General features: G+C 37.4%; 1 protein-coding gene and 1 long non-coding RNA gene across 5 annotated transcripts; one reads left to right on the top strand and one right to left on the bottom strand.

Annotated features, from left to right (window-relative positions):
- Window positions 1-304: 304 nt before the first annotated feature.
- LOC111322303 (RYamide receptor) lies at window positions 305-11,234 on the bottom strand. 4 transcript variants are annotated; one of them, XM_022925381.2, is made up of 3 exons: window positions 11,083-11,234; window positions 3,070-3,495; window positions 305-1,540 (listed from the first exon to the last, which is right to left on the bottom strand). In XM_022925381.2, exons 2-3 carry the CDS (start codon window positions 3,435-3,437, stop codon window positions 784-786), a joined length of 1,125 nt encoding a protein of 374 aa, XP_022781116.2. In that variant the 5' UTR covers window positions 3,438-3,495; window positions 11,083-11,234; the 3' UTR covers window positions 305-783. The 4 variants fall into 4 exon arrangements, with proteins under 4 accessions (XP_022781116.2, XP_022781115.2, XP_088589660.1 ...); XM_022925380.2 differs by lacking the exon at window positions 11,083-11,234 and adding an exon at window positions 5,953-6,363; XM_088733534.1 differs by lacking the exon at window positions 11,083-11,234 and adding an exon at window positions 3,914-5,393.
- Window positions 5,439-7,619, top strand: LOC111322307 (uncharacterized). The gene is made up of 2 exons (XR_002694051.2): window positions 5,439-5,634; window positions 6,357-7,619. It is a non-coding gene; the product is annotated as an uncharacterized LOC111322307 (long non-coding RNA).
- Window positions 11,235-12,751: the final 1,517 nt, after the last annotated feature.

Here is a 12,751-nt window from a genome sequence, read left to right as displayed (position 1 = left end):
TTGTGGGCCGAGACGTTATGTCTAGCAAACTGACTCAATGACAGGCTATCAATGTAGAAGAAACACGATCTAAAAAAACCGAATTACAGCACTTAAAACGTATTTCTCTGACGAAATCCAGTTAGATTGTTCCACAAGTCAGCAATGCAAAACAAACAGGTTGCAGAAGATCAGAAAACGAGTCAGCGAAAGCGCAAAAAAAAAATGAGTGTTCTCCGAGAGACTTACTATGAATCTATGTTATTGCAGCTCAAAACCGGCCCTTTTTACGTGACCCAATATCTAACTAATCAATCAAAGGAAATCAAGTTTATAGTTTATTGTTTTAACGAAACAATCATTACTGGCGAAGTTGTTTTGTCTTTGGAGTTGAACAACTTTGAACAACCATAAAGCCGCATTCATGATGGCAGCTTTATTCCGTGGCAAAATCCCTTTTCAAGAAGAAATGAGTGGTTCGCCATATGCATCAGCACAAGAAGCTTGTTAGCAAAACCTTACACGAACAACTTTACGGGGTAACAAATGCTTAGAAACCTTTTTAAATTTCCAAAGTTAGTATTTTATAGATTAATCTAAGCTCATCACATTTTCTCTCTGATTAATCACCTAAAAAGTCAGTTTTTGAACAAGGAATCTTCTTAAGACGAAAAAAAGTCATACTTTTCTAATGTACCCGGCCAAGTATTCTTGGCATGGGAAACCTTACCAAGGAACTCTCACCAGTTCAAGTGTAGCACAAGTTGATCTAACCGTCTCTTAAAGAGCTTATTTCCATCAAAGTCATTTGTTCATAGGACGCTTACATCGGCATCGCAGGAGGCCAATGAAACCTCTTCGAAATTCCTCATTCATTCCAGCATAGAGAATCGGATTTACTGAGCTATTCACATACACCATGGAGCTTCCTAGCCCTAGAAGTACTCTAATATAGGGTGAGTTCTGCCCAGAACCAAACTCGATCCACAGCCACACCACTTGATTTGGGAGCATGCAAATCACATATAGGAGAACCACTGTCACCAGCATCTTGACTATTTTTGTGTTCCGTTCAAGCCGCTGAATAGCACTACTTTGACCAGTTCTGGGACTTTTGGGAGACAAGACAAGTTGGTTTAGCCTGATCGTAAATTTCTTGTTGGGCAGCGGTGATCCAGAAAGCGAGTTCACATCGCTGACGTCAACAGACAGAAAGCTGCTTGATGGACCTGCTCGAGTAATTTCTGGGGTGGCGATGTCTCGGTCTTTCTTCCTCTCCGCAAAACGTGCAGCTTGATCCCGTAGCTTTAATACTACCTTGGTGTAAGCAAAGGCGATGATGAAGATAGGAACAACAAACTGAATGACGAACAACCCCAAAGTATAAGCATGCCTCGCTGCATCACCTGGCCACACTTCTCCACAGTACTTATCCTTGATTGACAGAACCAGTAGATAGGGTATGACAAGCACATAGGAAACAGACCACGTGGTAGCTATAATAATGGCTGTTTGTAATGAAGTAAAACGAGGTTTCCACGGATGAACAACGGCTCGGAACCTATTGAGAAATGGAAATTGCTAAGATACAGCATGATATTCACGCTGGCTCAACAAACTCTATGGATGCATCCGATCCAATTTAGCATGTTTTGATACCAGTAATATCATAAGCTATTAAGGACGACGCTCAACATCTACAGCAAGCACTATTCTTCTTGGACAGCTGGAGTACTAGAAACAACCTCAAATTCAATGTATCCAAATGTAAAGTGTCATCTATTACCAGAAAGAAACATCCAATTTGCTTCAACTATAAACTTGGTTCAACAGATCTGCTTAAGGTTAAAGAGGAGAAAGACCTTGGTGTCACAGTCACCGACACCCTGAGTTGGAACCCACATATTCAAAATATAGTGAGTAAAGCAAATAAGCTCTTGGGTCTCCTGAAAAGAACTTGCCCTCTCTTACCCGACGCAAATGTCCGTCGATCACTCTACTTATCCATTGTGAAATCTCAACTGTCTTATGCCACCGTTGTCTGGTCACCGCATCACATATACTTAAAGCTTAAAATAGAACGCGTGCAGCGCAGAGCAACCAGATGGATATTAAAGGAAAGACTGCACGAATCCTCTTACAAAGAACGCTTAATTAAGTTGAATATGTTGCCTCTTTGTTATGACCGAGAGATCAAAGACTTAATATTTTTTTATAACTGTCTGTACGGAATATCGCCTATTGACGTTAACAACTTTGTTAATTTTGTTCCCCACAACCGCACAAGAAACTGTTTTAATCCGGAATTACTGCTGAAAACTCAGTCCTGTAAAACATCTTTATTTAAGGCCTCATATTTTAATAGAATTACAAAACTGTGGAATATTATGTGTAAAGTAGCTCCTCCGTCTTCCTTAGGTACTCTTTCATCCTTTAAGAACTTTGTCACTAATCACTATTTTAATTTATTAGCAAATGTTTTCGATATTGACCAACCGTGTACCTGGTCAGTGTTTATAGACTGTTCCTGCCATAGAACTCATTCGCACTGACTTAAAACTTTGTAATATTTATTTATTTTTTATTCTGTAGGGAGTTTCCTTGCATGGGTACTCACGTCCCGTTCGTTACTCCCTTTTGGCAATTTTTTTGTACGTGTAACTTCTCGTTTATTACTTTTGTAACTCAGTAGAATGCCAATAAATTAAAAAAAAAAAAAAAAAAAAAAAAAAAAAAAAAAAAAAAAAAACCAGCTGAGAGTACAAGAAAAGTTTTATCCTTATCAATAGACATTATAATGTTTCCTTCGAGCCTGGAAATCATTTGACTCTATATACAAATGAACATCCAGAAATAAAAGTAAATCATCTACTTTTAATGCCGACGTGATCGAAAAAGACGTCATACACTTTGTAATTGAATTCAATTACAAAGAGGAATGAAACCTTCGGACCCTTTTCCACACAAAATCTGTTTATTAAAGGAATTTGTTGTTTGCTTTCTCGTTCAACCAGAGAACTCGATCTGACCATAAAAGTGATATAACTCAATTAAATGTTAATTTTTCTAGTGTCGATATGTGTATATTACCTGTCGTAACTGATGGCGACGAGGGTAGCCGAGGAGCACGTGGTCACTGACGTCATGGTAGGCCATAGTATCTTGCACATTACCGGTCCCAGGGGCCAGCGAGGGTAGGTCAACTTCAAAACTACTTCAAAGGGAATGCAAAGCATTGCGACTGTCAGGTCAGCCACGGCAAGGTTTACCAGTAGAAAGTTACGTGTGGTGCGCATGCGCGGAGTTCGTACAATGACGAGACAGACCAGAGTGTTCCCAATTACGCTGAACACAAAGATCGTTGCGAACATCGTGTACTGCACAGCATTTAGCCATTTAAGCTGGGTTTCTTGCGCCTCATTTGTGAAGCTGTCATTCATCGAAGAGTTAACTACCATTTTGATAAGTCGATCACCCGATGCTGAGTACGATGTCGATTTTTCTTATTGGCAGAATCTTGAGAAGTAAAATCGAGAGATTAAACACTCATTTTAAAGACGAATTAGTTTCAATCTGATGCATGCATTTTTTCGTCTGTATATCCTCTAGATCTCGTTCAATCTCGGAGATCCTAACGTGATGTAGAAATAACCACCCCTCTGTTGTAAATTCGCTCGCAGGCATGGATATATTATGCGGGGTCTATTCGCTACAGTTTGTGTGCAGCATACAAATTCAAGCAAATGTGAGATACATTTGGGACTATTCCCAAGAGTTCAGGTGCCATCAGTTAAAAACAACTTGAGAGAGATTATTTACGGAAAGAAGCACACGTATGTATTTAATCTCCAAGCTATCCTACCTTGTCGTTTAAGATTCAGAATTTTAAAAACTCTCATAAAAGATAATGTGTAAAACGGAGAACAACACTTACTCGAAAAAGGAACTCTAGAGCCCGCTCAAACCAGACTCCATAGAGAAGAACAAAAACAACAAGGCATAAGCCACAAAATGAGTTGTATGCGTGTCGGCGTACTGAAGAAATTTGGTCAGTATTTTACCCATGCGATTGTGAATTGTGACAAAATTCGTTGAAATATTTGTATTTATTCATTTACTTATTTCAATTAATCTTATTTATTATCTGTCGGAACCAATCTGAATGGATAATGAGAAACCAAAGCGAAATATAAAACAACATCTGGCGCCAAAAGAATAGGAAGTATACCCGCTGTCAAATTAGACTAATGATTTTTTTTCTCATCGGGTAAAGGGTTTAAGAACAGGTAGCGGCTATAAACATCGACCAACGGCAACGCGAGAGTAGAACCAAAGTCAGGCTCAAGTGTTACTCCTCACACCTTCCAGTCAGCATTATACATTTCATGAATGAATAATCAGTACGAAATCTATTAAAGCATGCTTTTAGCTTTGGTAGAACTTCTGTATGCAAAATATCGCAGTATTTTTACAAGGCACAACCATACTTAAGGGCAAGAATTGTGCGAGTCACTGCCTGGCCTCCTTCCATCTCTCACAACATTTGAGTTTACAGCTTTAATGATAATGCATCCTTAAAGGCATGAACCAGTTGTTAATGGCGGAAACCATTATCGAGTACTTACAACTCAAATTAATTCATATCTGTTGAAGTAGTCTTAATCCTCGCTTTCACTTTCTGCACAAGTAGAATTACCCTTTTCTAAAATCGGTAAGCCGACGCTATGCTCATTTTTAGGATGAGTTGCAGTTACTGTGGTCACCATTATAGAAGGTTCAAAATGAACACTTCTTCCCTGCTGTGTCTACTAATTGTTTTGTAAGAGTGCTCAGTCGGATTTCGGAAAATGTGGATTAAACGGCTAGTTTTATCTTTTAATTATATTAAATGTTCTCACTGAACCTAAAAATTTGCATTTTACAATTTAGAATGGAAGTAAGAAAATTTTTCTGTCGTTTTGCCGTAATTTAGTTGGGTCAGCATTAAGAAAGGGAAAAAATCATGTTAGGATCGCAGTTCATCACGTTTGGTTGTCAGTGATTTTTTACTCTTTTAACCACGGCAGAATCTTAGGTTACAGCTGAAAAAAAAAAAAAATACTGAGACTTTGGCTTTTAACGTTTCGTGATTAAAAGACGAAAACAGAAGTTCCACCTATTCATTTAAATTCATCAAACGAATCTGGTTGACGTCAAGGGTAATATTTATGGCCTGTTATAAACACTATTCCACGAAGCGAAGTGAGTACATTTTGTCTAATTAACAAGGCGTTTTGTCATAAAGCAAACCATACGCTTACCAAATAGCTAGCCCCCTGGGTTTCCGTAAAACGCCCCCGGTCTACGCCAATACAAAATGCACCAATTTATGTCAGTTGAAGGACCTCGAACCTTGTTAATTTTAATATGCTCCCGTTACCAAGACTACCGGCCTTATGCGTCTATGGACCCATCCATCATCTGAAAGTGTTATCGACACACGGAAGATAAACCAATGCCGTGGGTAAAACGTCGACCCTCGGCACATTGAAATTGTAGAACACTTGAAAAAAATATATTTCCTTGTTTTTTCGGATGTAATTTGCTTCTTGTTGAACTGAAAGGCTACTTAGGATGACTCAAGTGGCAAAGGCATCTACAAGCCTAAGACATCAAGTAAGTGTCTCAGTCTGTTCTAAATTTAAGACATATATTTTGATTTTGAAAGACCATTTGAAACCCATGCCCACATGTCTTCTTTAAACTCTATCGTGGAAATAAATTTGAGTCATCATGACTAAGTTAGAATAAAAAATCGTCAAATATCACGATAAAACTTTGATGTAAAATTTTTGTAGTGGGGTTAAAAATCCCGGCATTGGCTCTGCGCGGAAATAACATTATTACAAACCGGCGTACAACGGTATTAGTCATTCGCCTTTCTAACTTATCTGTTTTGTAACTAATCTGTCTAGCGTTTGAGTTTCCTCGTACCTCTCTTTTAGTTGCTTTTGGGTCTGGTCCCTGCATAGATGATATGTTCAACCGCATTGTGTTTCGCATTTTTACTTTTTCCTTGTACATGTAAATTTAAGGTTGCATTTAAAGTTTAACTGTGAAGCAGTAATAAATCACGTCTTAAAAAAAATTCCGCGGTCATTTTGCCACTGTGTCTCCTATTCAAATTTTCCGACAATTCCATTTCAGTGACACTTCATTTTTTGAAGACCATTTCAGCCGTTGAATTGGTTTTTTTCCTTTAGTTTGATTGGTTTTGTGGCTAAATAGCACCTGAAATTAATTGCCTACAAACTGTGTTAATTTAAATGGTGTTAAATTCAATGTCTCGAACACGCTTCGGCGTCTATCACATTAGAATATACTTTTTCCGCGTTTAGGTAGCTTAATCTAAACAAGAAGAGATCTTGGTGAATTTGGAACTGCTACGTGGATTTTAGAACTGCTGCGGTGAAGAAGAAAGTTTCAGCTCTTGAGGACATTTTCATTCCTGTGGCAAGACAGCGTCATGATGTGGCGGTTTAGTTTGACAAAACAAGTTTAATAAATAAAGTTCACGAAATTGATTTTCACATTGAGAATGTCTCAGAAAAAATGAAACTTATGCAAATTTGACGCAAAAAACACAGCAGCCAGACGGCCGTCTAAAGTTTGCTTTGACACATTTACAGTCCGTAGCATATACTTTGGTGGACGTTTTCATTTTTCAATAAGGAATTTTTTTGTATTAGGTAAATGCATAAATTACCCTGAAAAGTATTAAGGAAACACCTTAGATTTTAACCCTTTAAGTTGAAAAGATAGTAGGACAGAGCCTTTAGAACACACCAAGTGATACTCTTAACATTTTAAACGGTTGAATTCTGGTGGATTATTCTGTCTCGTGATGAAAGAGGTGAACAACAACGTATCGAATATCATACTGATTAGCGCTCGGTCAACGTTTAATGAGAAAATCTTTTTAAAAAAAACTGTTTTTGTTACTTCCGAAGGAAACGCCCGAGGTATAAATTCGGCTTCGCGTTTTTTTTCTCTCTTTTATTTTTTGCCTTCAGTCACAAAACGCAGTTCCACTACAGCGCATGCGTGAAGTCTAAGCGCATGCGTAGAATGAGCCCTAGAGCGCATGGTTTAAAGCAATGGCTGCCTTCTTGGACAATTCCTTGCTTGATGTACGCGAAAGAAATTCGATGGCTATTACGTTCAATATACATACAAAGTCACACACCGTTCGCGGTAGACCCACACTAAAACTTGTGGAGCGTTTTGGGAACGGGTCGGTCCGCGAACTTTACAAGAGATCAATTTACGAGTGATCCTTCTATCGAGAAATATCAAGCGAAACTTGCTACTCAAACGAGTTATCTCATATTATGTTTACATGTAAACACAACCGTGTATTTAGACGCGATCGAGAACCCAGTAGAAATACCAGAAGCAATTCTGAAACGTCTCAGAAGAAAGGGTAGAAAACTGAAGGAATTTGTTTCATGAGGAGCGTATTCGTCCATGGCCAAGCATACCAAAGTCCACTTGGCTACGTCATGGGAAGGCTAGAAGAGTTACAAAGAATGTTTGTAAGCTTAATAATATACGAAGAGGGTAAGATTAAATAAAGTTACACAATATGAGAAGAATACATACATACATATACTTTATTTCGACTACAATTTTCAGAGTAGCTCTGTTGAACTAATATCTTCGAGAAGATATTAGTTGAATTATTTGAAGAAGAAGTATTTGTTGAATTGATCTGTGAGAGTATATCAAAGGATAATTAAATTGAAGTATAGAGCAAGTCGGTATTTATCAATGTTTTCTTAGAAAGCCCGAGTTCACGCAGCTATGAGTCTAGTTATTTTATATTTGAGTTTAGAAAGCTTAAGCTATTCAAATCTGTATGAAAATTTCCGAACCAAACTACACGATTTTATTTGCGTAACCTGCGATAGCAGCAAATATTAAATACACCGTGACCAGTGACTCAAGACGTCGCTTATGGTACTTGCACAATCAAACTTGAGAGCGGTGAGGAGTTTGTCATGCCCAAAGTGGTACGCACAGTAGCCAAGTGCACCATTATTAATCAACACATGGACCATTGCGAAGAACCTGAATTTCAATCGATAAGTAAATCCACCATAAAGAGGGTACTAGAAGTTCAAGAGGCCACACAGTGGAAATCATTGCGGGGTCTAGACTATACTGCAGACGAGCTAGAACGCGTGGGAACAAGAAAGGACTTACGTAAAGAAGCTCGGAAAAGGCTTCTCCCAATAACAGACGAACTAGAACGCGTTGGAGCAGAAAAGGACTGATATAAAGAAGTTCGGAAGAGGTTTCAGGAAAGCAAATTGTATTGGAAGACTACATACCGTAATCATTACAGAGAGGATGATAGCAAATGTACCGATCGGTTGTAGGGTCTTTGCATTGAGCGATGCTGGTGACACTCAGTGACTTTCAGAAAATATGCGATAACAGTCACAGCGTATAATTCGGCTGTCACGCTAGCAAAATCACCAAAAGTTTGAAGTCGCTACGGTGAAGGAAATTAATGAGTGCAAGATGCTTTTATATTTCTATGCCTTTGAACATGTATTCAGCCGTTGATGGTGGAAAAACCTACCATCGAAAATGAAATTAGGAACTTGAAAAGCGAATAGAGCTTTTTTCCCCGCAGCTTTCTGGTTGTAACGACGTGTTGGAGATTAAAACACAGGAGTTCGAAAATTATGACTTTCACAGAAAGAACTATGACCAGCTTATCACTTGCGAGACTTTTGTCATAATCGTGACAAAAATCCTGATTTATAAGCAGAGATACAAGCTGCCATTTTAAAAAGAAAATTAAAATTAAAGACGACTTCGCCTTCCTTGTGATGAGCGCAAATCAATGAGATATGTCCTAAGACAAATAGGAGATAGGCAGTTAATATAATGTGGCGGAGTTTTTCGTCACAAGCCCTGCCATTTTTATTCGAATTTCTTGCCGATGAGGACAAACTGTGAACCAGACTCACCTCATGGTACATACCATACATTGATGGAGCGATGAATCTTACTCAAATCAGCTCATGACTTAAAAGAACAAAGTCAATCCTTACTTACATGTTGGTGCGTTTAAACTAACATTTCCACAACCTTCGTTTCTGTTGCATTGAAATAAAGAAGTGCACCTACTGGACTTACATTAACCAAACATAACTAATGTAATTATAGGCTTGTACTTCACAGTAGCAACTGCATGAATGAAGTGTAAAAAAAAAAAGAATATAAAGCACTCAAAAAGATGAAGAGGCAACTGCATACGAAGGCTGGAAAAATGGAAATTAATGTAACTTATTCAAGATGGCTGTTTCTCACTTGAGGACGTTTGATGCATTATGTAAATAATTTGTCTCTTCTGTGCAGAAGTTTTGTTCTTGTCGTTACTTTTTTAATATGATGAAAACAAAACTTCCGTCGTTGCTCGATGGGTGGTCAAGGCTGAAATCGTTTGGTTTATCGAGTTCTTTTCCTGAGACAAAATAATTAACTTTTTACAGATTAGTCGCACTTTGAGGCGAAGAAATTTAATCCAATGATTTAGCAACTAATTATCACCTTCTTTGATCTTCTTTTCTTCCAACTTTTTTTACGATAAATTGTTTTGCATTGGTTTGAAAAAGAATTAACTAAATGAAACTCGTTCATAATATCCTATTCTACCAAAAGTTTATGTTATGTGTCAGTTACCCTACGATCACAAATTAAACCAATGAAGCAATAATACCTAACTAATTAAAAACGGAACACGGTTTATTTGGTTAAAAAAAAATTAACTCAATGCCGAAGAAAACTTCGAGAGAATAAAGGTAGGGGACGTGATTATCATGTTTACAGCATAAACAGGACGAATATCTAAGAAATCTATCACTTCGTGACATAAAGTTTAGGGACGTGATAATCGTGTTTACAGCGCAAACTAACCAACAAAGGCGAAGCAGCCTTCGCTAAACAGGAAGAATATCTAATAAATCTATCACTTCCTGACATACAGGTAGGGAACGTGATAATCATGTTTACAACGTAAACTAACCAGCCAATTAATTTCTCTGCAAAATTGCCACTGCTATATGCTATGTTTCTTATTTTCGTGTCTTAGTTAGCTCTCCGTCAAATGAACTGTAGACAAATCAATTGCTAGGATCCATCCAATCGGGTATAAACAGGGAAAGAACAGTAAAAGGGGGGGGGGGTGGGGGTAATGGGTGGCAGTAAGGTGAAGAAGGGAACTGGAAAAGTGGGAAAGTGAATGGTTCCTGAGATGTTCCTCTGTATATCCGTTTTCCCCGCATTTCTTCGCAATTCTAACCAATTCCACCCCTCCTTCCCTTCCTCCGTACACAGCTGCTACACAGATTAATCTTAACGAAAAGGCAGAGTAGCCTTCGATAAACAGCAGGGGACGAATATCTAATAATCTTCCTGACATATTTTCAAATAATTTGAACATAATCATAAAACCTACATTTCTTAATTAGTAGAGAGGTTACTTCCTTTTTTTTTTAGAGACGCCACATGATATCACTTTTACCGAAACTTAAGAAAGAAAATTAGACCGGTGTTGTCAGTGTCACTTTGAAGAGTTTCAGTTTTTGCTTAGTGAGATGTTTCAGCTTTTTTCAGTTTACTTTCTCTAACAGTAGATACAAATAGCAACCAAGAGCAAGGGAAACCTTTAAGAAAGGAAAATGTAGACATTTAGCTTAAGAACCAAAACATGGCCACAGTCAGCTAATCATTTTTTTCTCAGTCTATCATTTAAGAAAGAATAACCATAGGAGAGGCTGAAATTGTTATCTTTTAAGTCGGCCGCTCATTCTAATGCATTGCTGTTTTTATTTTTGTATACCTAAGATTTTTTTTTAAATCAGCATATACTCGAATAAAAGGAAAATGTCGCAGTAGGTGAGGTTGAAGATCGAATCGTTGAATCGTTTTTGTTTTTCGACCGTTGCATAACTGTGTCTCGGTAGCAAATGTTAAACTTCAGCGTATCGTAATGGTAAGAAGTGGAAACTCTATAACATAACTTGGTTTGTAATACAAGAAAAAGGATACCTGTTTCTGCTTAATTTCGCTGCTTCATCCAGTTTTCCTTTTCTTCGCTGAAAAAAGCGGATTAGTTTGCTTTAAGGGTGTAAATGTTAAATCGGCAAACACCAGCGACAATTACCTTCGAACATAAAACGTTCATGATGAGATACATTATGCAAATGAAATATTTCACAGCTTAAGTAATTCTAAAAACAATTGGATGGTTTCTTTTATCAGTGCCCTTCCCAAATGTCAACTGACCTGTCTAGATATTGGAGCCAAATGTCTTGCAGGAAAAACAAATGTCAAAACGAGATGACCCGACAAACTTTATTTCTGATTCGGTCGAATTATTTTCTGAGTGCCATTTTATATTAGGATCATGCACTTAAGAGATAAAATGGCTTTTTAATGAAATGTTCAAAGGTTGCGACAGGACTGCCAAGTCATGTTAGTTGTAATTAGAAGCCATTGTTTTCTTCTTTTGTTGCCGACGTACGTCCAATATTCAAGGAAATTACTGTTTGGCTCAGTATAGTAAAATAAACAAAATCTATGAGTGTGCGGGAAAAGCAATCTTAAAGTGTCACTTACAAGAGCTGGATAAACACAGAAAACGTTGCAGATATTCATTCACCGGTGAAAAGAAAAAAGCAGTTCATTTGATTCAACATGTCACTACAGGCGTGAGAACGAGACTAGCATTGAAATCATAATAAATCTGTTAAAAGAGGGTTTCCTACGCGTTTTTTGTGTGAGGCGAGTATAATTCTTTTATTTTGTCATGAAATGTGGTTTTAATCATATTTATTCACGATTAAAGGAACCACTCGATGGAGAAGTTGTCTTTTGACGTGGAAGTGAAGGAAAAATTTCTTGAATATGAATATAGATTATCTGGAATTATTTTCGGCTCATTTCATCGTTACCGGCTGTCAGTAAATCCTCTGACATTTTCAGTATGGTGTGTGAGGTTTTGAGGTTCAGAGATAAAACATCAAATTGGTGTTAAAACTTGTTTAGAGAAAGCGTCAGTTACAGGTCACAAACGGGGAAAATATCAATCCAGGAATTTTCTTCTATTTGATTGAGCGTGAACAGCGATATTTTACTTGAGAATGAGAAACTTTTTCCTGCATTTATGTTCGTAAGCGTGAAAAGCCCCAGATTTTAGCGTGAATGTATTTTGTACTGGGTTATAGCTATGAAACCTCCTTAATCTGCTAAGTACACTGAATTCTTTTATAAGCAACGATCGTAGGTCTAGATGTTTGAGGGCAAGAAGAAAAAAGGAGAGTGAAAATGAAAATCCACAGTTAGAACAAGCAAATGCCAATGGAAAGCGAAAAAGTCTTAATTTTTAAATTTTCATCTTATGTCAGATGCTCATTTTTTATTTATTTCTTTGTAATATGTATTCCATATATATTATTTACAATACTAAACTGCTTACATTTCTTACAACACCTATGGCGTAAAAATTTGATTATTTTGAAAAGTCACCAATAGCCATTGACGAGGTCAGCAGAAAAAAAACTTTCATAAAACTACAGGGAGATAAAATAGCCGGTCACATCCATTAATTATAGAAACAAAATTTGTTTCCTACTTACTTCGTCTCTTTGAACCTAGTAAAACCCATCGAAATAAAAAATGGAATAAAAATGCTCGTCTCCGCATTTTCTTTACAAAT

The sequence above is a fragment of the Stylophora pistillata genome, chromosome 9 (genome assembly GCF_964205215.1).
Source record: "Stylophora pistillata chromosome 9, jaStyPist1.2, whole genome shotgun sequence".
In the NCBI taxonomy this organism is placed as follows: domain Eukaryota; kingdom Metazoa; phylum Cnidaria; class Anthozoa; order Scleractinia; family Pocilloporidae; genus Stylophora; species Stylophora pistillata.
The sequence above is the reverse complement of the archived record's forward strand: the minus strand, read 5'-3'. Positions and strand labels throughout refer to the sequence as shown.